The 25,712-nt window shown below is 44.3% G+C and overlaps 1 protein-coding gene across 2 annotated transcripts in view; it reads right to left on the minus strand.

Annotated features, from left to right (window-relative positions):
- The window catches only part of LDAH (lipid droplet associated hydrolase), a 95,165-nt gene that overhangs the window by 4,229 nt on the left and 65,224 nt on the right, over positions 1 to 25,712 (minus strand). For both annotated transcript variants that reach the window (XM_081189201.1, XM_081189202.1), the window contains one exon: positions 8,693 to 8,775. In XM_081189201.1, the coding sequence (XP_081045327.1) occupies positions 8,693 to 8,775 (83 nt within the window). The remainder of the gene's footprint in view (positions 1 to 8,692; positions 8,776 to 25,712) is intronic.

Here is a 25,712-nt window from a genome sequence, read left to right on the forward strand (position 1 = left end):
ACCCCCGACACTGGCAACCCATGCTATGTCACTGGGTGGAAGTTACCCCTATTATAAGCCCTGCTCAATTACTGCCAGTGCTGCCTGAAGCTGGCCTAACCCTAACAGAGGGAATGCAAACATTTAAAAGAGAGTTTGACTTAAACCACCCTTTTCTGCTGGTGTTAAGTTATGCCAAGTTGCCAGATCATGTGACTGAGCTAAAAGAGGTTTGGAATAGGTGCAAGTCTTTCCTTGCCCAATCCTGCACCTTTCTGGGGACTTATCAAGGAGCATAAATTTCACCAGCTAAAGTTCTCCTGGCTGAACCTCATCTTAGCTAGGATGTGGACCTGACTTATTTTACTTTTATTTATTTATTTATTTATTAAGATTTATATACCACCCTTCATCATAAGATGCCAGGGCGGGTCACAGAATAAAGAACAGGATTAAAACAAGGATTAAAAACAAGGAAACAAGGAAAACTAAACTAAACTGACTGAGCCCTGGCTTACCTGGGACCGATTTAGATCTGCCTGTTCCAAATCCTGACGGATCTTGGGTTTAGATTGCTATGTAAATCTTGAAAGTATGCAAATAGCTCTACAAACCCAGCCATGTGGATACACTATAAGAATAATAAGAATAGCCAGACATATTTTCAGTCTGTACAGCAGTTCACGCCTCAGTGCCACTGATAAAGATTAGCTAGCAGAAAATTGCTTTTAATTTAGACCTTGTTGTATTCCAGTTATTCCCATCTATCTTCTTTTTGCCAGAGCGCAATTTCAATGCTCCCCTACTTTTTGGCGTTGGGTCACGTTATCAAATGCAATGTCCATAAAACATGGCATGAGGATTCAGATATACACAATGATGGCAGATGCTGTGAAAACACCATAGGAATCAGAGATTGCTATCAACAGGATGTTTAGATTAAAGAGTTTCTAAGAAAATAATGAAAATTTCCTGCAGCTCATTCTGACTGGCACTACAGTTACGACAGCTCAAGAAAGTGCAAGTTACTGACAAAATAATTCTGTCTGCCACAGATCCAAGGTGGAAAAAGAAAGCAACCGTTTAAACGTACGGCAAGCATACTCCTAAGAATTAAGTGTCCTCGATTCAGACATGAAGCCTCGTGGCAACTAGATTAGATGGCTCCTGTTACTGGGTGGTTTCCAACTCCTTGAAAGATTCCATCAATGGCGTCTCTGAAAATTTTTACACATCACCTGGGAAGGCAGGTGAACTAATGCCAGTGTACTGGAAGAAGCAAAGATCACCAGTGTTGAAGCAATGGTTCTTCAACATCAACTACGTTGGACTGGTCATGTTGTGCAGATGCCCGATTATCGTCTTCCAAAGCAACTACTCTACTCCGAACTTAAAAATGGAAAGCATAATTCTGGTGGTCAACAAAAGAGGTTCAAAGACTCAAGGCAAATCTAAAAAAATGTAGTATAAACACTGACAACTGGGAAACACTGGCCTGTGAGTGCACCAATTGGACAACAGCCTTTACCAAAGGTGTCATGGGCTTTGAAGATGCTTGAATTCAGGATGAAAGGGAGAAATGCGCTAAGAGGAAGGCACGCTTGGCAAACCCTCATTGTGATCAACTCCCACCTGGAAACCTAAGACCCCACTGTGGAAAGGCGTGTGGAACAAGAATTGGTCTTCACATTCCCTTACAGACTCACTTTTAAAACCGTGTTTATGGAAGACCATCTTACTTGGCTACGAGGGACTGCCAAAGATGAAGAAGAAGAAGAAGAAGAAGAAGAAGAAGAAGAAGAAGAAGAAGGAGGAGGAGGAGGAGGAGGAGGAGGAGGAGGAGGAGGAGGAGGAGGTTTTCAAAATATGACATGTAGCTGGGGGTAGAAACTGTGGTATGGAAAGAAGGGGTTTTTTTTTGTTTTTTTTGCATCCAACATTTCCAAGCTTGGGACATACTTTCTGATTGGATAATTATTACTTTGCTTTATTACTTGCCCTTCAGCCTAAGGTCCCTAGGTGGTCGCACCCATTTAAACCACAACATTAAAAAAGAAATTACAAGAAACATAAAAACCAGAACTTCTTCTCTTTTTTGGTAACTCAACAATAGCCACTTTCTTCCATTTCCCAAGAGCTCGATTTCTGCCTACCCTTGTGTTCCAATGCTGCTTTTCAAATCTTGTGTATGTCACAGAAGGACTAATTTGAGCATGTGGTGCAGAAATTTCGGATACTACCGCATGTGCCAGAGCACATGCTTAAATGCTATGCGCGACAAAACCCTCATGTGCAGCTTTCCTAACTTCCATTCTGAACTTCAGCAGAACTCAGTCCAAAAAGCATACGAGGGCTGCCAAAATAAAAGGTGTTCCTGGCTGCTGAGAGCATTTCAGGCCTATTCATGCGGCGTATTTGAAAGATTTTCCACAACTGGAGGCAAGTGATTTACTCTGGCTGTGGGCAGAGAGACCGCATCTGTGGTGTCTTCCGTACTGCTGCCTTCCAGATTGTGAACCTTTCAAGGGCAATAACTATTAAACTGCTATGGACAGCTTTGGACACTGGGTCAAGAAAACTGGGCAACACCAGGCCAGCTGTTTCAATAAAACCAGCTCAAGGTTGGTTTTGGCTGCTTTGGTTTGCAATTTTCTTCAAGCTGGTTTAAACAAAATGAGCCCGTGCTTTAAAAAACCTGAGTGACGTTAATTTGAAGGAAATGAGAGAGGGGGGGGGGCTTCTTCAAAGGCATTTTGGCTGAGATCCTTAAAGGGCGGTATATAAATTTAAGAAATACACAAATAAATAGCTAATACATTTTTGCATTGCAAAATGGATTTATGAAAGATTTTCCCTCATGACTGAGAAGAACTCCTCAGCTGCTTAGAAAACTCAGGAAGCTGTCTTATACTGAATCAGACCATTGCTCCATATATCTCAATATTTTCTATACCAGCAGCAATTATCTTGGGTTTCACATCCAGGCTGAACGTGAACATAAAGGGCTTCTACACATACAGTGAGGGTTTACCTTCTCACTTCCATCAGGGAATGTCAGAAGCTGCCTTATCTTGACTCAAGACCATTGGCCTCGGCCCAGTATACCTGAAGGAACGTCTCCACCCCCACAGTCCAGCCCAGACACTGAGATCCAGCTCTGAGGGGCTTCTGGCAGTTCCCTCACTGCGAGAAGTGAGGTTACAGGGAACCAGACTGAGGGCCTTCTCGTTAGTGGTGCCTGCCCTGTGGAACGCCCTCCCATCAGATGTCAAGGAAATAAACAACTATCTGACTTTTAGAAGACATTTGAAGGCAACCCTGTTTAGCGAAGTTTTATGTTTTATTGTGTTTTTAATGTTCTGTTGGGAGCAGCCCAGAGTAGCTGGGGAAATCCAGCCAGATGGGTGGGTTATAAATCATAAATTATTATTATTATTAAATTATTATTGGCCTTTTGATATCAGTACTGCCCATTTGGGCTGCCAATAGCTCTCCAGAGTTCCAGACAGGGATCCTTTTCCGTCTATTACCTGAAGGCGGCAGAGATCGAACCCACAAGTGTCTGCATACTCAGCATGAGTTCTACTTTGGAGTTACATTGGAGACCATTGGTTCAAATTCTGTGTGGTGAGGTGGTGATGGGGGAAGGTGCTGTCTTCCAAAATGGAAGAAACCCGAAGCCTATAGCTGTGTGCAAGAAGCCAACTGCATTCCACTCTGAACCAGGAGAGGATGTTTACATTACACAACCATGATGCAATAATACTCGAAACACTGAATTTGCCCAAACCAGGTAAAAACTCACGCCTGTAAATGCAGACGTCTCTTGCAGGCTAGTTAGGGATCCTATGTGCACGGCTGGAGGGGCGCCTAACACAGTGTATACACAACGATGTGTATTCATATACATTTGCCATCATCACGGACACATTTTTGTGTGAGAGAGAAACACAATTGTGTACGTTTGAATCACAGCAAGCTGGCTGAAGGTGTCCGTCTTTACCCTGGGCTTTGAGGAGGATATTTTTTAGGACCCAGTTTATTTTTGTGCTTTTATGTTGTGAACCACCCTAAGCGGTATACAAATTAAAGAAACAAAAGAATAATAAAGTTGTTTTAATCAGTTTTAAATACAGTGGTACCTCGGGTTAAGTACTTAATTCGTTCCGGAGGTCCGTTCTTAACCTGAAACTGTTCTTCACCTGAAGCACCACTTTAGCTAATGGGGCCTCCTGCTGCCGCCGCGTTGCCGGAGCACGATTTCTGTTCTCATCCTGAAGCAAAGTTCTTAACCTGAAGCACTATTTCTGGGTTAGCGGGGGTCTGTAACCTGAAGCGTATGTAACCTGAAGCGTATGTAACCTGAGGTACCACTGTATAGTGTTTTAATGCTGTAACCTGGGACCTTAGAGTGAAGGGCAGGTAAATGATGATGATGATAATGCTCATTTGTCATGTTATTTTTTATGCCTTGTGGGATGTGCACTGATGCCTATGGTGTGGACAGGACCCCCAGTTAATAAGGGCACGAAATGTTCTCAAGCATGTGAAACAGCCAACACTGCCTTACATTATTTGTTTCGGGATCTCTGAGAGGCGGGATCAACACTTGGCCTTTAAATGGCCTACTTTTGCACAGGGCAAAAGTAAACAGGGCAGCAACTCTTCCTTTTCGTTCAGCATTTGAAGCGGAGGGTTTAAAACCTAGTGACCCACTTCTGCTAAAATGCCTCCAGCCCCCTTACCTGTCCGCATTTGCTGCACCTGAGACGGCCAGCTCCGAAATGGCCCATATTTTCTCTTACTCCCTCCTCGACTCCTACTAATTATGCTGCAAAACTGGGCTTGAAAAGGCAGGAATAATTTAGTGTCTCTTTTCTCTCACCTCCTTCAACACACAACATGCAAATGGGATCCAGAAATAACTTTTCTCTTCCCCAGCAGCTGGCACCGTCAGGTGTTAAGATTGGCTTTACACTTATGATCACACTGACTACTAAGCAGCATAAATTTCTCAAAGTGACAACTTGCCAACTCTATCGCAACTTGGGCTCCAGTTCCTGTTCTCGTCGGCTTCCAACCCTTTATTAGTCAAGCCCTACTTTTAACGTCAGTACACTTCAGGTTGAAGTCTGTGCCAACTCACATTTCTCCCCTAATTTTCACATTCCCAGAAATTATTAGAAGGAAGAATTATGGGGGAAAGCTGAGAGTGTGGGGTGGAGAGGAGGAGGAGGAGGAGGAGGAGGAGGAGGAGGAGGAGAAGAAGAAGAAGAAGAAGAAGAAGAAGAAGAAGAAGAAGAAGAAGACGAAGAAAAAGAAGAAGAAGAAGTATTTAACTCCACTCTTCTACTCTGTCCTGGTCTTGCCAGCTTTCTATAACTCTGCCTCAATTTAAAAAATTAAAAATAAAATAAAAATTCTCTGAGTAGAGCACACCACTTTAAAAGTGCAATGACACAGAGGAACAAATAAAACACAGGTTTTCAAAGTAGGCCTCCAGGTGCAAAAGCATTGCTCAGGTTGACGTAGTCAAGGAAAACAGATGGAAATAGACAGAAGCACCTGCGAGGCACTTGCTGCCTGCCATAGCCTTTAATTCAGAAAGGAAAGTAAGCATATTTTACAACTATAATGAGCAAAAGGTGAATCGCGCCAAGGTCAAACTGGCTTGCACATCTTGCATAGAGATATTCTGAGGTGAATGTATCATTGAGAAAGTAGACAGGGGCCAGCAAACTTTTTCAGCAGGGGGCCGGTCCACTGTCCCTCAGACCTTGTGGGAGGCCGGATTATATTTTGAAAAAAATAATAATGAACGAATTCCTATGTCCCACAAATAACCCAGAGATGCATTTTAAATAAAAGGGCACATTCTACTCATGTAAAAACACGCTGATTCCCGGACCGTCCGCAGGCCGGATTGAGAAGGCGAGTGGGCTGGATCCACCTACCCATGTTTGCCTACCCATGCCTACCCATGAAGTAGAACAATTGTTAACTGGCCTGTATCAGGCGAATGTCAGTGTATATGCATAGCATATCAGCTCCATGAAAAAGCAACATTCTGTTCTCTTGCAAATTCTGATCGGGGCTGCTGATCTCAACATAGCACCAAAGAAATGTGCTATTCAAATAATTCTAATTTGATCCCGGAACGTCCCGCTTTTCCTTAAGGTAAAGGTAAAGGGACCCCTGACCATTAGGTCAAGTTGTGACCGACCCTGGGATTGTGGCGCTCATCTCGCTTTATTGGCCGAGGGAGCCGGCGTACAGCTTCCGGGTCATGTGGCCAGCATGACTAAGCCACTTCTGGCGAACCAGAGCAGCACACGAAAACGCCATTTACCTTCCCGCCGGAGCAGTACCTATTTATCTACTTGCACTATGACATGCTTTCGAACTGCTAGGTTGGCAGGAGCAAGGACCGAGCAACAGGAGCTCACCCCGTCGCAGGGAATCGAACCACCAACCTTCTGATTGGCAAGCCCTAGGCTCTGTGGTTTAACCCACAGCGCCACCCGCGTCCCGCTTTTCCTTAGGACATCCCTATTTTTAATCTGAGAAATGGTGGGAGGGCATATAGAGTTATGCAACCCCTGAGCCCAGGAGATACAACCCTTAGAAGTCATTTGAAGCCAGCCATGTATAGGGACGTTTTTTAATGTTTAATGTTTTATTATGTTTTTATATATGTTGAAACCACCCAGAGTGGCTGGGGCAACCCAGTCAGATAGGCGGAGTATAAATAATGAAAATTAATATTGTTATTATTATGGAGTAGGATGGCCCCATTTTCATCAAAGAAATGCTGGAAGGTATATAGAAGACCTTTAGAAAGTACCGTATTTTTCGCCCTATAGGACGCACTTTTCCCCCTCCAAAAATGAAGGGGAAATGTGTGTGCGTCCTATGGGGCGAATGCAGGCTTTCCCGGGCTTCTTGCAGCTCCGCGCCACCCTCCGGATACCGGCGCAAAGCTGCGCGGAGCTCCGGAGGGTGGCGCGGAGCTGCCTGCGCTCCAGGGCTTCTTGCAGCTCCGCGCCACCCTCCCGATCCCGGCGCGAAGCTGCGCGGAGCTCCGGAGGGTGGCGGGGAGCTGCCTGCGCTCCAGGGCTTCTTGCAGCTCCGCGCCACCCTCCCGATCCCGGCGCGAAGCTGCGCGGAGCTCCGGAGGGTGGCGGGGAGCTGCCTGCGCTCCAGGGCTTCTTGCAGCTCCGCGCCACCCTCCCGATCCCGGCGCGAAGCTGCGCAGGGCTCTGGAGGGTGGCGCGGAGCTGCCTGCGCTCCAGGGCTTCTTGCAGCTCCGCGCCACCCTCCCGATCCCGGCGCGAAGCTGCGCGGGGCTCCGGAGGGCGGCGCGGAGCTGCCTGCGCTCCAGGGCTTCTTGCAGCTCCGCGCCACCCTCACGATCCCGGCGCGAAGCTGCGCGGGGCTCCGGAGGGCGGCGCGGAGCTGCCTGCGCTCCAGGGCTTCTTGCAGCTCCGCGCCACCCTCCCGATCCCGGCGCGAAGCTGCGCGGAGCTCCGGAGGGTGGCGGGGAGCTGCCTGTGCTCCAGGGCTTCTTGCAGCTCCGCGCCACCCTCCCGATCCCGGCGCGGAGCTGCGCGGGGCTCCAGAGGGTGGCGCGGAGCTGCAAGAAGCCCTGGAGCACAGGCACCTCCGCGCCACCCTCCCGATCCCGGCGCGAAGCTGCGCGGGGCTCCGGAGGGTGGCGCGGAGCTGCCTGTGCTCCAGGGCTTCTTACAGCTCCGCGCCACCCTCACGATCCCGGCGCGAAGCTGCGCGGAGCTCCGGAGGGTGGCGCGGAGCTGCCTGCGCTCCAGGGCTTCCTGCAGCTCCGTGCCACCCCCCGGATCCCGGCGCGAGGTCCTGCGGGGTCGCAAGGCTTGCAGGCAGCAGCCTGCAGCCCATAAGCTCGGGGGATAGCAGGGAGGCACAGCGCCGCCACCCCGCTATTCCCTGACCTGATCTGAAGGCTGGGGGGGAGCAAGCTTGCTTCTCCCCCCCCCCCCGCCAGCCCCACAAGCTCGGGGGATAGCGGGGAGGCGGAGCGCCGCCACCCCGCTATTCCCGGACCTGATCTGGAGGCTGGGGGGGGGAGAAGCAAGCTTGCTTCTCCCCATCGCCAGCCCCATAAGCTGGGGGACAGCGGGGCAAGCCGCTGCCCCACGGAGGCTAGAGATGCTGTCCCTGAAGGCAGAAGAGGGAGATGGAGCGCTCTGTCTCTCTCTTCTAGCTTGGGGATGGCTGCGCAAACCTGGGGGGGGAATAAATTTTTTTTCCTTGATTTCCCCCCCAAAAAACTTGGTGCGTCCTATGGGCCGGTGCGTCCTATAGGGCGAAAAATACGGTAGTATAAAGTGTTGCTGATTAGGCTGGCTCTCTTAAGATTTTTTTTTTTTTAATGGGTAGTATAGTGGCTTACTGTTTTAGATAGAGCACCTAAATATTTAGACATTTAGCCGAACTTTCTGGACTTTGTCAGATATTTCTGTTATTTTGCCATTTTTATTTTGTGATATTTAAAAATATTTATTATAGATTATGTGGAATAAGGCCAGAGGCGCAAACTCTTTCTAACCAATAAATGCAGACAAACTATACATAACTGGCCTGAGATCAGAACAGGATCATTTGGGTATTGAAAAGTGAGAAAGTAAAGTATCTGCAAATGGGCAACTCATTAGAACTGGGAAGAATAAAGAATTACCTTCTTTAAATGCTTTCTGATGGCAGTGTTATCTCTCTCTATGACCGCCTTCATCTCTTGATTTCCCAGGTATATGGCGTTTACTGCAAAAATAAGAGACCCACATGCAATTAAGGCAGTATAAAAACAGCTTGTGCAAAAAACAAAAGATGCTGGCTAGATTTTCCAAGTCAAGTTGAGTCTAAAACACGTCTATCCTCAAAGAAACTGTTCTAGACCTGAAGTCCCATAGCGGCCTGCCATATTGGCAATGCAATCAAATCTAGGGTTGCCATTTTTCAATAAGTAAAAGGTTGTTGAGCTTCTTTGGGGGGGAATTTCGCCCATTTAACCCCCCCCCCAGATGGTAATTTCGTCCATGGAAACCTGGAAACATGTCCAGGAAAAGCCGAACATATGTGTATTTTTAAGAAAAAAACTGAGAAATTATATAATGCAGTAGAAAAAGATTTACAATGGAACCCATGGAGGGGTAGAGGGAAGTATAAGGCTTCAGGGAATCCTATATGTTTATGATTATGATTATTGTTTGAATTCAAATGTAAATGGTAAAACTGAATAAAATAATTATCTATTATCTATCTATCTATCTATCTATCTATCTATCTATCTATCTAAAAACCGGACATATGGCAACCCTAGTGAATCCATCATTATTAACAACAGCAGCTCAGTTCAAAGACAGTGAGTGGACCTTCTGTACTCATTGCAGGGAACTGTGAATGATGTCGACAGTGCAATGTGCGCCACGGCAATTTCACACCACCCTCCTTCTGCTTCGTGGACAGGGGTGTATGAAGATGGCACAAATCAATTGGTCATAAAAGAGGCATCCAACCAAACACCACAGGAGAGTGGAAGCACCCATGCTTTCCCACCATGCTTGCCTTTGGACACTTCCTGATAACACGTGACGTGTGGCTTTCTCAACCCTCAACTGGCAAAGAAGAAAGAACCTCATGCACAGTCAGAGTTCAACCGTGTGCGATTGGCCTTGCAACGGACACCATGGTTATTGTTATTCATTTAATTATGTGAGGGCTGTGGTGCCAGTTTTGACCTATAAAACAGTTAACTGTTTCAACATGGTATAAGGCAGCGTTTTCAAAGGGGAGTTCCACATTGCATTGTTTCAAATTGATTTTAGCATCTTTCGTTTGTTTTAAAATAGTTGAATATGCATTGTTAAGACTTGCTACCTTAGCATCTTTCGTTTGTTTTAAAATAGTTGAATATGCGTTGTTAAGACTTGCTACCTACTCCAAGGCCCTACAGATGTATGAATAGAAAGCGAAATAAATCTGTGAAATAAATCTATGGGTTGTATCCAACACTGCAGCTCCATTCTTGGAGCAATTCCCTTTCTTGCCATCTCCAGCACATCCTTAAAACTGAAGGACCCTCTGGGATCTGGGGGGCAGAGGGTAGGATATCTGCTGCATGGATGGAAATCACTTGTGAAGTGCAGCATATGTTTATATAGTTTATAGACTAAATTGGTTATTTACTCAAATGAGAATGTTATCAATTCTGCTTTCCGAAGGGAATTAATTGATCGGAATTAAAGGGTTTGATCATCCTTCGCGATCGCAAGGTAACTAGCTTCCCACAAGTCCTTCTGTGCTTGCTATGTAATGGGTAAGGCTGCCTTGAAACATTGGAAATTTAAACGGATTTCCCCACTGATTAGCAAAGGGGACTCACAGACCCTCCTAGTGTCCCTGTTTTCCAGGGACAGCCCCAGATTGTTACAGACGCTGTCCCGGTTTCTGATTTGATCTTGGAATGTCCCACTTTTCCTTATGATGTCCCTATTTTTATTGGAGAAATATTGGAGGGTATAGAGCAGGCATTCCAAAAGTCCGGCCCAGGGGCCTAATCCGGTCCATTGGCCGGTTTAATCTGGCCCCTATGGCCGTTTATTTCCTGGGTTAAAATTCTGAAAGAAGGTCAACAACTTCAATCCCCCAAAAAGCTCAACAATTTTGGTCGGCCCTCATGCATGTTCATTTCATCAAATCTGGCCCTCTTTGAAAAAAGTTTGGGCACCCCAGGTATAGAGTTATGCAACCCCCAAGCCCAGGAGATGTAATTATATTTCCTTTAGAAGATATCTGAAGGCAGCCCTGTACAGGGAAGCTTTTATTATGTTTTTATATATGTTGGAAGCCATCTAGACTGGCTGGGGCAACTCAGTCAGATGGGTTGGGAATAATAATAATAATAATAATAATAATAATAATAATAATAATGGAATAGGACGTCCCTATTTTCATGAGAGAAATGTGGGAGGACATGAACTCTCATGGCAAATGCCATATGCCTGGGAGTAGCAGCTGGCAGAGTTTCAAATCGCACGTCACTGGTATGGGCAAGAGCAACACACTGTCCCAACAGGCAGAGAAAAAGGAAACATCAATCAGACAGATCCTTTTGAGTGACCCCAAAACATTACATTGAGCAAATTCCTGAAGCACATTGAGGAAATGGAAGCAAATGACACTAAGGAGGGAGAGGTGAGAGCTCAAGAGGTCTCCATGCCAAAAGGGAAAGTTTTCTGTAGACAGACACAGTTGGAGAACCCAGATCAAAAGCTAAATGAACAAGGTGCTTGGAGCTAAGGAGGCATTAGAGAACTGAGTGACTTCGCATAATCGTAAGCAATGTATAAAACCCCGATCTGTTATCTGCTTTTTACCAGAAGAGTTGCTATTTTCTGTGACAGTTTCTTTCTTGGGTAGAATTTTTCCTTGGTTTCTTTGACACTGAGGAAGAACTTAGATATTCTCCTGGATGTTCCTTCCCCAAACTAGCAGGATTGTGACTGAGGAGGGGGTTCGGATTGCATTGTTTTGTATTTAACGTATTTCTATTAAAGATTTCTTAGTTTACAAAAGTATGTGCAACGTCTCTTTTTTCAAGTTACATTTTCTACAGATCAGTTTCATTTGTTGAGACATTAGTGTTACATTAGGACAGTAGTGTTCAAACTCTTTTTTTTAATAAGATATTTATTAAGATTTTCAAAATATTACAAAGTAAAAATACAAAAATACAAAAAAAAATGATTAAAAACAACTCATTCTTTCCATTACTTATTTTTCATTAGCTTATTTCCCGGACCTCCTCACGCCTCCCTTTTTTGTATTCCAGTTCAGTTTGTTGGTTCAGCAAATCCTTACCCTCTTTGTTTATCCTAGTCTTTAATCTTAAAATATTGTAACGTTAAATTTTTGCCTATTAATAATCCATTTTTCATATTCCCTTATAGTATTACAGCTGAAAACCACTTAATTTCTATCCAACATCATTCTAACATTCATTAATTTTACAATATTTCTGTAGATAGTCTTTAAATTTCTTCCAATCTTCTTCCACCGACTCTTCTCCCTGGTCTCGGATTCTGCCAGTCATTTCCGCCAGTTCCATGTAGTCCATCACCTTCATCTGCCATTCTTCCAGGGTGGGTAGATCTTGTGTTTTCCAATACTTTGCAATGAGTATTCTTGCTGCTGTTGTGGCATACATAAAAAAAGTTCTGTCCTTCTTTGGCACCAATTGGCCAACTATGCCCAGGAGAAAGGCCTCTGGTTTCTTCAAGAGGGTATATTTAAATACCTTTTTCAATTCATTATATATCATCTCCCAGAAAGCCTTAATCCTTGGTGTCCAAACTTTTTTCAAAGAGGGCCAGATGTGAAGTGAAGGGCCATGGGGACCAACCAAAGTTGTTGACCTTTTTTTAGGGTTGGAGTTGTTGAGCTTGAGGGTTTTTTAGGATTTTACCCTGGGAAATGAACTGCCACAGGCTGGATTAAACCGACTGGCAGGCCAGATTAGGCCCCCAAAATGGACTTTGGACACGTCTGCATTAGGAAGAAAAGGGGGAAAGAGGTGGAGGGGGGGGCATGGTGAGTGAGGGTGGGGTTGGGTGGCAATGCTTCTATTCTACTTAGTGTATGTGGGGGGGGGGGGGTTTGTGTCAGCATCGCTTGTGTGGGTTCCCTTTACTATTCGCTTGTATTCCTTTGGTGGCGAGAAAGGTTGATTCGTCCCCGTGTCAGTTTCAGTTTATTGGTTAGTTTTTCTAATAAGGCTGTTTCTAATAAGGCTATTTGATACCATTGGTCCATGCTTACTCCTGACAGGTCTCGCCAGTGTCTGGCTATGATGCTTCTGGCTGCTGAGAGTAGGTGGCTTATGAGCTCTTTATGATGTGAGTGGGCACTATTATCTTGGAAGATGTTAATCTAATATTGACACCTACATGATGGGAGTTGGGAGTCAACAGTACCTCTGGAGCCACAGGGCTCCCATTCTTGAATTAACCCGAAATGCTAGTGTGGTGATCACACAGGGTCCCCAGACATTTCACCGTCTATTGAGCCCTGTGCCACCACTTTATTTCTCGCTGCCACCACCAAGGCCCTACCTGGTACAATACTGAGTCCAGTCAGGGTTAAATTGGAACATTAACTTCTGTTTATTTATTGCAGTTTAACAAGTGTGTGGTTTCATAAATGGTATTGGTCAATTACAATCATGGGGTGCCTATCCAGACCTATAACTTCTGCTACCTGCTCTCACTCACTAAACCACCTCTCAGATATTTACTTGTCTTCCTAGCCCCTAACTGTTCCTGACTCAGCTTATTTCGCTACACTAACTCAACCTACCTACACACTCTATCCCAATTCACTCCCACTCCACCCAACTCCCAACAAACTCCTCCTTCACCCCTCCCAGAGCTGGTTTTATAGTCCCTCTAACTCCACCCCCCTGGGTTCTGATTGGGTAACTTGTTTAACTATTTCACCTCCAGCACTCTCATATGTTAATGTCACAGCCAGTAACAGGGAGTTGGCACCCAGGGAAAGCCTCAGCTCCTCTCAAAAATATTCCAGAAAAGCTTTCATCTGGCACACGAAGTCATGCAATGTTAGTGTCAGGTGGGCCTTCCTGGGTGGACAGTATTTGTCTGCACCAAGCAATAGAAAAAAAGTTTTAAATTTGTTTTTAAAAAAACAAACAAACCAGGGCCAGGACTGTGGGGTTTTTCTTTCACAGAATGCCTACTTTGATTTTGGATTAGATTGCGATCCTCATATTTTTATCGCACCCTCCATTATTTCTCCGATGAAAACAGGGATGTCCTAAGGGAAAGTGGAACATTCCAGGATCAAATCAGAAACCAGGACGGCTTCTGTAAATCCGGGAATGTCCCTGGAAAATGGGAACACTTGGCGGGTCTGGTCCCACAGAAGTGATGAGAAAAATCAGGATTGTAATATAACAATTAATCAGTCTGTGGCATAGGCGCCGACTCCATGGGGCTTGAGGGGGCTCGAGCCCCCTCAAAAATTTTTTTTGGGGGGCTCAGCCCCCCCAATAATCTCGGGCGGGCGCCCTTTCAGCAGAGCGCCACCGCCGTCCCCCGCCTCCTCCTCACCTGCTCCTTCGCCAGCCAGCCAGCCGCGCGCCCTAATCGGAGGCACTGCCGGAAATCCCGCGAGAACAGGGGAATCCCGACTGGCCACACCTCCCAGCCAGCCAATCGGCTGGCTGGGGGGCGTGGCTTGCCCTATTTAGGGCCGGAGCCACTTTATTTGCATATTCATGAGCTTATTTATTATTCATGAGCTTTCCCGGGCCCCCCCAATATTTTTTCTAAGTCCGCGTCCCTGGTCTGTGGGTATCAATTAATCAGTCTGTGGCTTGGGCAATCCAACAGCTTGACAAAGCTATCTTGAACTGATAAGACTTGGGAAGATCATACATTTCTAGTCATTTATACGTGTCATATGGGAGGAGGCAATGAAAGACTAGGAGCTTGAAGGTTTTCATTTGCTCCTAGGTCAGGTCTAGTGCGCTTAGCTATGGGGGGGGGGGAATCACACTATGATCCTGCCGGTGACCTCTCTTCTGACCTGGAAGATGAGATTGCTGGCTTTCTCCCCAACACCCCGACAAACGGAGGTGATTAAGCATTGGTGTCAGTTAAGTCACATGCCTTTGCTAAACAGAGATGGCTAACTGTGCCAAAAGGCACTTGATTTATTCCTGATGCCGCAACATTGATGGGACTCAGAATCAAGGACCAAGAGAAGAAAAGAGAGCTTTATATCACCAGTAGCTATTTAACCCAAAGTGTCACGGCCAAAGCTTAATATCCACATCAGCTAAATTAATAGTTCTTCCCCCACCCCACCCCACCCCACCCAAACAAAGCATAATGACTGAAATCAATCAAATCCCCCAGCCTTAGTCTTTAGGGCTATTTGACACCAATTCAATTAACCACCAATTGTCTGACAAACAAAGTTGCATGTACAGCACTGAAGTTCAAAACCATTCATACACTTAGACTACACAACAAGGCAAGGAAACTCGACATTTCCAAACCATATTAGATCAATTTCAAAAATTAATTTAAGATTAAATGAAGAATGACTTCTGCTTTGAGGCAAGGGTCTAGTAAATAAAGATTTAGCGGTCAAATTTTCAGTTGGAATAGCCTTTATGTATATATGGAGAGACATTGATGGACTGCCTTTTAAAAAAATAAAAATCATGTTCTTGGTCACAGACCAAACAAGAAATCTATTACATTCCCTCTAGGGCTGCATTCCCACCCTTCCAAACTTTAAAGTTCGCCAATGGATAGTTTTCAATTTGCATAGATTACAGCGACTTGCACAAAGGAGCAATCACCATTTCTCTTCCTCTGGGAGAAGTGGTAACTTTCATTCCATCGACAGAGGGATTCATCTAGCGATTTAATCTACAATCTGAACCCACTTCCATGGTCCATAGTTATATCAGCCACAGTACACATGTTTGTTCTCTGGAAGCCCTCAGGTTTCTGCTTGATTAGAGCAACTTCCCAATGCCACCTGGTCGCTGGTCTGCAGCAGAGAAAATTGTTAGCGGAGAAGTTAACTGAAAACTCTCATTGGAAGTTGAACAGTCATAATGTGTTGCTTGCGGCTATGTGCACTGTTAAGTTAGAAATTTGTCAGTTAAGGGGGGGGCGGGGGGGGATTCCAAACAAATGTGGTCTACACATGTCAAACCAATTTAGGAATACAGGAGGGTTCGGCATGACAGACTTAAATTTAGAAGTGGATGTGAGCCCTGCGCCAGGCAAAAAATGTATGATACCGCAACCGTTAGCTCTTGGTCCCCACAGCACAGCGGCGCAAGAGACAACGAAGAAACAAACAAACAAACAAAATCATATCTGATTCCTAAGCCAAGCATCTGCATTCCTCTGTGACATAAAACATGGATACGAAGTGATGTCACACTAATGGAACAATACAGAAGTTCCAAGTAAGATTGTTTTCCACTTGGTTAGCCAAAGCATCTGAGGGGCAGAGGGGAAACGACGAAGAAAGAAAAACACAAAGAAATTTCCAACAAAGATGCTCACAGCGATAGCTCCAGCCTGCCACCTTTTATAAAGTCATTCTTACAGATACAGACAACCTAGAAAGTTTGCGCTATAGACTACAGGCATGTGGAGAACTAAAGAGCTACTCAAAACCAGCAGCCTATCAAATTCCCTTTGTGCAGATTTGGTGTTTCGGAGACTGTTCTCTCTAGGCAACCTGTCTAGGAGATTGTTTCTTTAGTGTTGGGTTTTTTTTTAATCAGTTGTGTACAAAGGATTTCCTTAGCTTTATTGCTGGGATGACTAAAGGTAAAGGTAAAGGGACCCCTGACCAATAGGTCCAGTTGCGGACGACTCTGCGGTTGTGGTGCTCATCTCGCTTTATTGTCCGAGGGAGCCGGCGTACAGCTTCTGGGTCATGTGGCCAGCATGACTAAGCCGATTCTGGCGAACCAGAGCAGCGCACGGAAATGCTGCTTACCTTCCCACCTATTTATCTACTTGCACTGCGTGCTTTCAAACTGCTAGGTTGGCAGGAGCAGGGACCGAGGAACGGGAGCTCACTCCATCGCGGGGATTCGAACCACCAACCTTCTGATCAGCAAGCCCTAGGCTCTGTGGTTTAACCCACAGTGCCACCCGCATCCCTGCTGGGTTGACTAGCACAGTCAAATGATGGTTAATATGTTGCACTAAAAGTTGTTGCATGCAGACAGGTAGCTGCTGGGTGGTGGGCTTAATGACAGAGCCCATGCAAGATAACAAGGATATCAAGTTGATCAGCTCAGAAAGGCTTCTCTCATGGACCCCCCTTTCCCTATATTTCCCCATCACCAATGGCACAGGATCCAGCTCCTCTTCTCTGCTGCCTTTGACTTTGCTCAGTCTTAGCCATCTATCTGGCACATATCTGCTGGCAGAACGGCTCCAGTGGAAGCGCATTTTGCCCGCATATCTGCAATGATGCCAGTGTTTCTTGCATTCTACCAGTGCATTAGGACTACCACAGCCTCACTGTTGATGCAACATTGGTATAAGATTGTACCCTTAGACTTTCAAAAAATTGTTTTCTTAGGGGGAACGTACCACCATCTGCTAACATGGTGAGCCTGGTAAGCTGCCCATCTTACTGTAAAATTCTTTCAGAGGAGCGTAACACTAGTTTTCTTTCCTGATTATTATTTGCTTCCAGGAAGGCACGCTTTGCCATTCCTCATACATCCCCCCCCTCCCTGGTAAGCAGAAAACTAGCAAGTCAGGAAGGGTATAATTCTTCTATATGCTAGCTTTCTACTGGATTTTGATGTGGGAAGGCATATAAACATCTGATTCTGCCTCTCCACCGCCATTTATGTTCAGAAGTCACACAGTCCCGGGAGGAGCGTTTTATGAACGCCACAATTCAACTGTTGAACAGCAATGGAAAAACTGAAGCATTCCCTTGATTCATCCTGGGCCTGTTTGAATCTTTTATTCTTTGCTAACATGAGGTTTGTACTTGACAACTTTCCGCCTAAGGACTGATTCCCATTCCTATTTTCACACGGTCAAAGTCGGAACAAATTGGCATTTCTGACAAATGGTGCTGAATCTGAACCAGAGCTGTAAACAACCCCGCTTTGAGACCACAGTTGAGTATAGCAATCCTTGGTTCTCGAACGGCTCCATTTTCAAACATTTTGGCTCTCGAATGCTCCGGTTTTCGAATGCTGAGAGTGCTACGCGGTTTCCGTTTCAAGTTTCCCTACTGTACTGAGGCTTCTGCTTTCAGTTTTTGGTTGTTGAACGTTTTGGAAGCCAAACGGTGTTCTGGAATGGATTATGTTTGACAACTGAGGTTTGAATGTACACCCAGGTTTAGTAGTGGCTGGTTGTGGTGAGGGAGAGCCATGGAGCCTCTCTTATGGCACTGGGCTAATAACTACAGCTTATCTGGACCAGGCTGGGTGGGGGAGCTGAGTAGCAGTGAGGTCGAGGCTGTGGCAGTCTTGCAGGTGTATCCATGCAGCCTCAAACCCACCACCATCCCAGCCCCACCTCAGACCAAACCCACCCAGGTAAGTTGTGGTGATGCTGGTGTTGAGGGGGATGCCCCACAGCTCTGCCTTACATCTGTCAGGGGCTGGACTGAGGAGGAATGGTGGAGACCGCCCCACCTTCCCCTGAACCTTCCCAAGAACAGGAGGGGTATATAGATTTAAAACAGTGGTTTGCAGAAGGGCATAGTTCGGAGGGCAGAAGCTGGGAAATATTGGAAGAGGAACAGCAAGAAGAGGCACCAGAGGAGAGACAGCTGACAGACTCAGTGTCCTTGGAAAGCATTCCTGACCCCCTCCCCAGGACCAGATGGACATTGAGGGTAGTAGAACAGAGAGCTCAGAGGCAGAAAGCTCAGATTAGCTGACGTAGGAGTGACGTAGAATAGGAGAGACATAGGGGATGGGACTGTGCTTGGAGCAACGCCATATTTAGGGAAAGCTGCATTCCTTAGTTGCTCTCTGTGAATTATCGAATAAATTGCTTGGTAATAACTTTTATCGTTTCTCTGATTCTTGGTTGTCACCACAGGAGGGATCTGATTCCCCAAAGTCTGACAGCACCAGTGGTTACTGCCCTGATTCAACAGGGATACTAATACATTTTCCCCCAGAACCCAGCAAGTGATGACACAGATGAATATTCATATAATTGGATCAACATTTGGCGGTAGAAGGAAACTGTATAAATTCACTGCTATAACTGTGTTTGGATCAGTCTTCTATTATTCATTTGGCTGCGCAGTTCAGAGTAATAATCCACGTCATCCCTATCTCTCTAAAGATTCCCTGGAATTCCTGAATTCATCCTTGGACTGGTCCTTTAGTAGTTAGGAGTCTGGCTGCGATAAAGGCATTTTACCCCTCTCTCCCCCAAAGCAACCTCAGGTGTTATAACTTGGAGTTGTTGTGGTTAAATAGCATGTTTGATATAGGCTTTGGACAAGGTAGTATGGCCAATGTTTGCCTCCTGCCTCCTTTTTCTGTGCCCTGTCTCCTTGTGCGTCACAAACCCATTCAAGCCATATGGCCCTACTGGCATTTTTTGTTGTTACAGAGGTTCCTCACTGTGAGAAGTGAGGTTACAGGGAACCAGGTAGAGGGTCTTCTTGGTGGTGGCACCCTCCCTGTGGAATGCTCTCCCATCAGATGTCAAGGATGTCTGGTGTCTTACTGTGTTTTAATTTGTTGGAAGTGGCCAAACTGGCTGGGGTAAGCCGGTCAGATGCATGGCAAATAAATAATAATTTGTTGTTGTTGTTTGGCCGAACAATGAAGCCCATATCTGACTTGGGCTGGTAGGAAGAGGAAGGGCTAAGTCACCACTGCCAGAGGAGGTGAGATTGAGAAGCCCTTCCATCTTGACCTCACTTCTCTCTTGACATGAAATTTATGATATCTGGAGGGGAAGGGATAGGGCAAATCCCAAGGTAGAAAGGGGTCATTCTTCAGACGAACGCCTCCTCCACAACAGGAAATTTTAGATGCTGGAAATGAGGCCTTATCTGAATCGGTTACATCAAATGGCATCAGCAGTGGTGAATGGGACCTTGCTATAGCCCTTCTCCCTTGTGCCTGAGGCACTGAGGACTGCTGATTCCCATGCTTTGACACCTGGCACTAGGGGCCGGCCCTTATATTTAACTCATTGTACACAATGTTTCAATTGTCATTAACACAATTCGTTATTTATTTTATTTGGAAAGATTTATAACTTTTAATAGATGGGTGGGGTATAAATAAAACATTATTGTTATCATCATTAATCACTAAGTAGTTTACTATAGTACAGTATAGTCATCAACTATATATTTTGGAAAGCTTTTTTTTGCTCTTTCTGCTGTCTATGCATTTGGGCACCTCTTAAGATAACAACAACAACAACAACAACAACAACAACAACAACAACAACAACAACAACTTTTATTTGTATCTCGCCCTCCCTGAGTGAAACCAGGCTCAGGGTGGCTAACAACAAATATATAACATTGGTATAAAATCAAACAATAATTAAATTACCTCCTAAAAACAAGTCAGGATCAAAGATATTATACTCTATGGTGGTCCTAAGATGAAGGAGCAAGTTTATGTCAATGTCTTGACACAATTTGATTCTGTTTTGAATCAGGATGGCAGACTAGACCTTTCAAAACTGCACTGATTTTTTAAAAAAGAATTCTTAGAATTCCCGAACAGCAGGCACTTTCTGCTCGTTAATTTTTTTTAAATAAAAAATGAGTAGCCAAATGAAAATTATCAAATCTGTAAATAAAATTAATCAATGTTGTAAGCAGCCTGTGGCACTACAAAACTCAGAAATGTTAAATTAGCACATGCTTCTTTAAGGATCTGCAAGTCATTCTCTCTTAACGCTGATGCCAAGAAATTTGGGAGTAAAAAAATTGAAAACTGAAGCCTATGCATTAAAGGTCAGACAAATTTTGCTGCTGTGTAGATGTGCTGCCTTGGGATGTCTTACAGTTTTGCAGATATGCCGGCACACAAAACTCTTAGAAGACATGCTACTTCACTATTTCCCCTAAATACTACTGCCCCTAGAGACTGTGTGGGGTGCTTGGGTGCAGTTAGGCTGGTCCTGCCTAATGACCCATATCTGACAGAAGTATTTCCGCATATGGGTCTTTTTCAATATCTTCTCAATCTCACCTCTCTCTCTTTCCTTCCTTTCAGCACGTTGCATGACTCACTGCAACTGAGTTCTCCTTCAAACGGGAACCTCAGGAAGGATGTCAGAAACCCCCAAACTGTGCTTAATATTTCTTGGAAGTCATGAACCGTTTTCATTATCAAAGCATTCAAGCTTCATGAGCAATATTTATGATGGAAATAAAACTGACAGCTTTTAATATTTTTTTTATTTGAAGAAAGAAAGAAAAAAAACAACCAAAACCCCATAATTATGGAAACCAAACCAAAACGGGTTTTTGTTTTGTTTTTTTGACACAGGGCATCTGTAGGGAAATCAAAGCTCTTACCAGCAATAAAGTGACCTTGTTAAACTTTCCCCTCTTTCTCTATTTCGGAAACAGGGCAAATTATAAAGCAGAGTCACTTTGACAAATGAATAGGTACATAAACATAATAAATCCTTTAAAAGCCATTCACTTCTCTTCACTAAGTTAATATGAGCATTGCACTCTTAAATAGGGAAAACCTTAGTTCACTTGCAAAAAAAAAAAAAAAAAAGAGGGAGGGAGTGAGGGGGGACAAAGCAGACATGGAGTTTCTTTCAAGCCACACTTAAGTGCCGTCTTGGGAAGGTGAGTTGTCCGACAACATTAAGCAAACATTTTAGTCAGGCATCACACAGGAAAATAAACAGTAGCAGAGGAAATGTGAAAATAGTAGAGGCTGCTATTCCTTGGCCTCCTTTCCTGGAAGGCAGGTGGTAAAATATAACGTGTTTCCACAGGTAAGGGAAACACTCTCCTGAAACTATATATTATGGAATATCATTCCTAACGTCAAATAGCATAGCTAACAGCAACTGTGCAAGCGCAGGAACATTCGAGCTATGCTGTCATTGGGTTTTCTAGCTAGTTAGGTATAAGACGGGAGCTGCAAAGGCGCTTTAATGAAGAAGGCACTCCAATTTGCAGAAGACTGTGGGCATATCCGCTTGTTCTGGGGTAATGACTCAGTATATGCTTATACAACTTCTCTGCTCAAATGTACCTTGGAGCTCAGCCATATACCATGCCTTTCGGAAAGGACGAAGAAGAAGAAGAGGCATTTGGATTTGATATCCCACTTTATCACTACCCAAAGGAGTCTCAAAGCGGCTAACATTCTCCTTTCCCTTCCTCCCCCACAACAAACACTCTGTGAAATGAGTGAGGCTGAGAGACTTCAAAGAAGTGTGACTGGTCCAAGGTCACCCAGCAGCTGCATGTGGAGAAGAGGGGAATCGAACCCGGTTCCCCAGATTACGAGTCTGCCGATCTTAACCACTACACCACACTGACACAAAGTGAAAGGGCACCATACAGGAGTGCTAGCTTGGCCCTGTGGCCATGGGTGCTAGGCAGCGTGCATGGCCCTGGCACCGAAATTTGTGGGTGCTTAGCCCCAGGAAGTTGGCACTTATGGCACCATAAGATATCTGAGTGGAAAATGTAGCACGGGAATGTTTCTACACCACCATGGAAAGGGCCATTTACAGCAAGATTATGAAAGATTATGAAAGTGTACATATTTTCCACAGTGTAAACCCACAAAACCTTTGTAGCAGGTTGTACAAAGCTTATTAGATCCACGCTTAGACACTGTCAGAGCTCTCATTTTTGGAACTGAGATTAGTTGTTCCAGTGAATTAAGCAAAACCAAGTGAATTTTCTGAGGATCAGGGCATCACTCTCATACTGCGGCGTTCTCAATGAATACCCACTCTTTTCACAATTCCTATTTGTTAGCTCTTAGTGTTAACCAAACAACGGCTGTGCTTTACTGATTCATGCATGAATCACTGTGATGCACAGTACTGTATTATGAATCATGCTTAACACACACAACAATATACACTCCTGGGTTTCCGCTTTTCTTTTTGTTGAGGTTCAGCTGAAATAAACAAGAGGTCTGTGTTGAAAAGACATCATATGTGTCCAGGGGGAATTTCGAAAAATCGGCACAACTTTTTGACAACCCCCCCCCCCGAAAAGCTCAACAACTTCTTTTGTGTCCAGATTTTTACTTCTTCAAATACGGCAACCCTAATTTAATGCTTAAGAATAAAATTTAAAATATCTACTACCATAATTACTTTGACCCTTTCCTAATGGTGGCAGCAGCAGTGCCATGGAATGATTTTTATTATTTTTAACCAGCTCCTGAAGCTTAAAATCTTATCTGAGCACCGGCGGTGTTTAAAAAGCTCCGAACTAGAAAGGATAACATCCTACCCACCATTGTTTCATTCTGGCCAGAATTATCTGTATCTGAAGGACTTGAACGATGAAAAGTACCAGCTCATATTACAAAACTGGCCTATTCAACGTGGGCTGAATGGATCCCCTCAGAACTAGATGAAGCAGTCATCTGATGGTCTTGTCACGTCGGCAATATGTAAGTTAACCCACATTTATTATCAAAGTGCTGCGTAATGTATATAAAGTACAGACATATTAGGAATGTAGGAAGATGCCTTAAATTGAACTAGACCAGGGGTCAGCAAACCTAAATATATAAAAAATAGAGTGCCACACATGACCAGCAGTCGAAAAACTTAACTGTCCCAAGTGAACATTTATGGTGCCTCAGACACATATTTCAATATTAAAAATAAATAAGACCTTAGACTGTGTTAACAGAAAGTTCCATTCCTGATTCAACACTCATTGCTTAATATCAGTAATAGGCAGCCGGTGGCCTGTATGCAAAAACCACCTGCGCCACCACTAACTCACATCTTGTAACAAATCAAAAGGGACCTTTTAGCTTCTGCTAATCTCTTAACTACAGGCTTCAGAGAGCCAGGACTTTCTTTCTGAAGACTCTGTCTTCAACCCTGGAAAAGCGTTGCGCTGCCTGTTAACCTCTCCCCAAGGCCAAAAGGGAAAGGAGGAGGAAAGGAAATGAGAAAGAGTTTTGCTGTTCTGCCCAAAACTGGCCCTCTAATTGCCAACTATTAGGCTTTTATACCCATCAATATGATTTTCTTAATATAAAGCAGGAAGAAGAAAACAGAGCAAAGAAACCATTTCAAATGCTGTTTCCCAAGATAAGATTCCTCCCCGCTCTCTGGTCTCTTCCACCATTTCCAAGTATCATAAAATAAACCGTCTCCATTACTCCCCTGGTCAATAAACAGGTTAAACAAACAAGGAAATTCCTCAAGAGAAGCCACAGATTCAAGATTGCAAAGACTGGCCACGTATAGGCTATTCAGAGGGAAGGGTTGTTTTTTTCATTTTTGCTTACTGTGCTTATCTGTATCTTCATTGTCATCCAGAAGTTAACCTCTGACCTAAAAGCCTGCCTCTCAAAAAAAGAGAAAGACTCACAATGTTTATCCATTATGTAATGTCTGTGCTTTTGTGGAAATTTTACCGAAACAAATGGAGGAAGTTTGCCCGTCAAGCTAGTGGACAATAAATCCTGTGCTGTTTAGACACAGGCCTGTCTGCCCTCACCTTAAAAACCAATATATACACGTTTGCCGGAAAATATTTTTTCAGGTGGTACATTAATAAAATTGATAGAAATGTGTACTGCTCTTCTAAAGCATGCTACAAATTAACAATGGATTGCATTCAACCAAGCTGTCAAACCTGATTCATTGCAATCGATGGACATGATCAAATCAGGTCCATGGATTACAGCAGGTCTACTGTGAGTAGGATGACTTGGTTGGATAAAATCCAAACTACATTGCAAACGGTTTTCTTTTTGTAAAAGCCCACTTTCTAGAAGAGCTTGCATCTAGCAGCTTATACTGTTTCTACAACTGGAGAAAAATCTGAAGACTTCTGAATAGACCAAGTTGGGAACTTCCATTATTTTCCAAGGGGAAAATGCTTGGGGATTTCATCTGTTTTGCAATCTGTGTAAAAGTGTAAGGCTGGAGATATCTACTGAAGAAGCTACTTTAAAGAGTCATGGCTTCACCCCAGAGAGTTCAGGGAGATGCAGTTTGTTAAGGATGCTCAGAGTTCTTAGGTGTTATGTACTGAGTTGAATAGGATCCAAAATGCAGCAGTCTGATTGGTCCTAGAACAATAGGATTCAGAATGCAGCAGTCTGATTGGTCCTCCAGGTGGAAGTGAATCCACAACCTGATTGGCCTACAGGAGAATCCCGGAATTAGCCAATCACGTGGGGCCCATTGTGTAAATAATGTATATAAAGCAGACATTCTGGGGGAACTTCCATTCCTCCTCACCACTATGAGCTGAATAAAGAGTATGAAATCCACTCTCGACTCTGAGTATATTTCATTAGGAGACACCTATTTCCCTCACAAAACTACAATTCTCAGAGAGGTATAAGAATCAATCCCTCTTCAAAGGCAAAGAATCTTGTTAATGTGAGCATTATCTGGATCAGCACCAGGATTGTGTAGAGAGGAGCACAGGCTAATGCAATTTCAGTTGTTGCGTCTTCCCATGTACCTGGGAGCAAAATCTTGATTTTAGCAAAAGTCTCCCATTAACCAACAACACAACCAGAATCATGCCCCGGGTCCTGCTTTTTCTTAATGGTGCTTTGCTTTTTGGCCTGGGTGGAAATAGGGCTGGGTGCTTAGGTCTTGCTATAATTAAGTTTTCTAAATCTCATTTCCTTTTCAGAGGAGAGAAAACATATTGTTGTGAGTAAGCTCCGGACGTGGTAACGAGTCCCTGGCAGGTTAGTTTGTTCTGACAGATGCATAACTTTTAAGGAAACTTTTTACCATCTTTTCTGCCCTTCATCGTGGTTTTTATTGCAATTACAGCAATGAGGCAGATGTCCGTGCCAAAGGTAACACACATACATTTTTTAATGAGTTGACACAAACTTCCTGGAGAGGAGGAATAAATTCATTTGCTGAATATTTCTGAGCCATACCTAACAGGTTATTAAAGGGCAAGAGGAT

Source organism: Podarcis bocagei (assembly GCF_964188305.1).
Source record: "Podarcis bocagei genome assembly, chromosome: 3".
NCBI classification, from domain to species: Eukaryota; Metazoa; Chordata; class Lepidosauria; order Squamata; family Lacertidae; genus Podarcis; species Podarcis bocagei.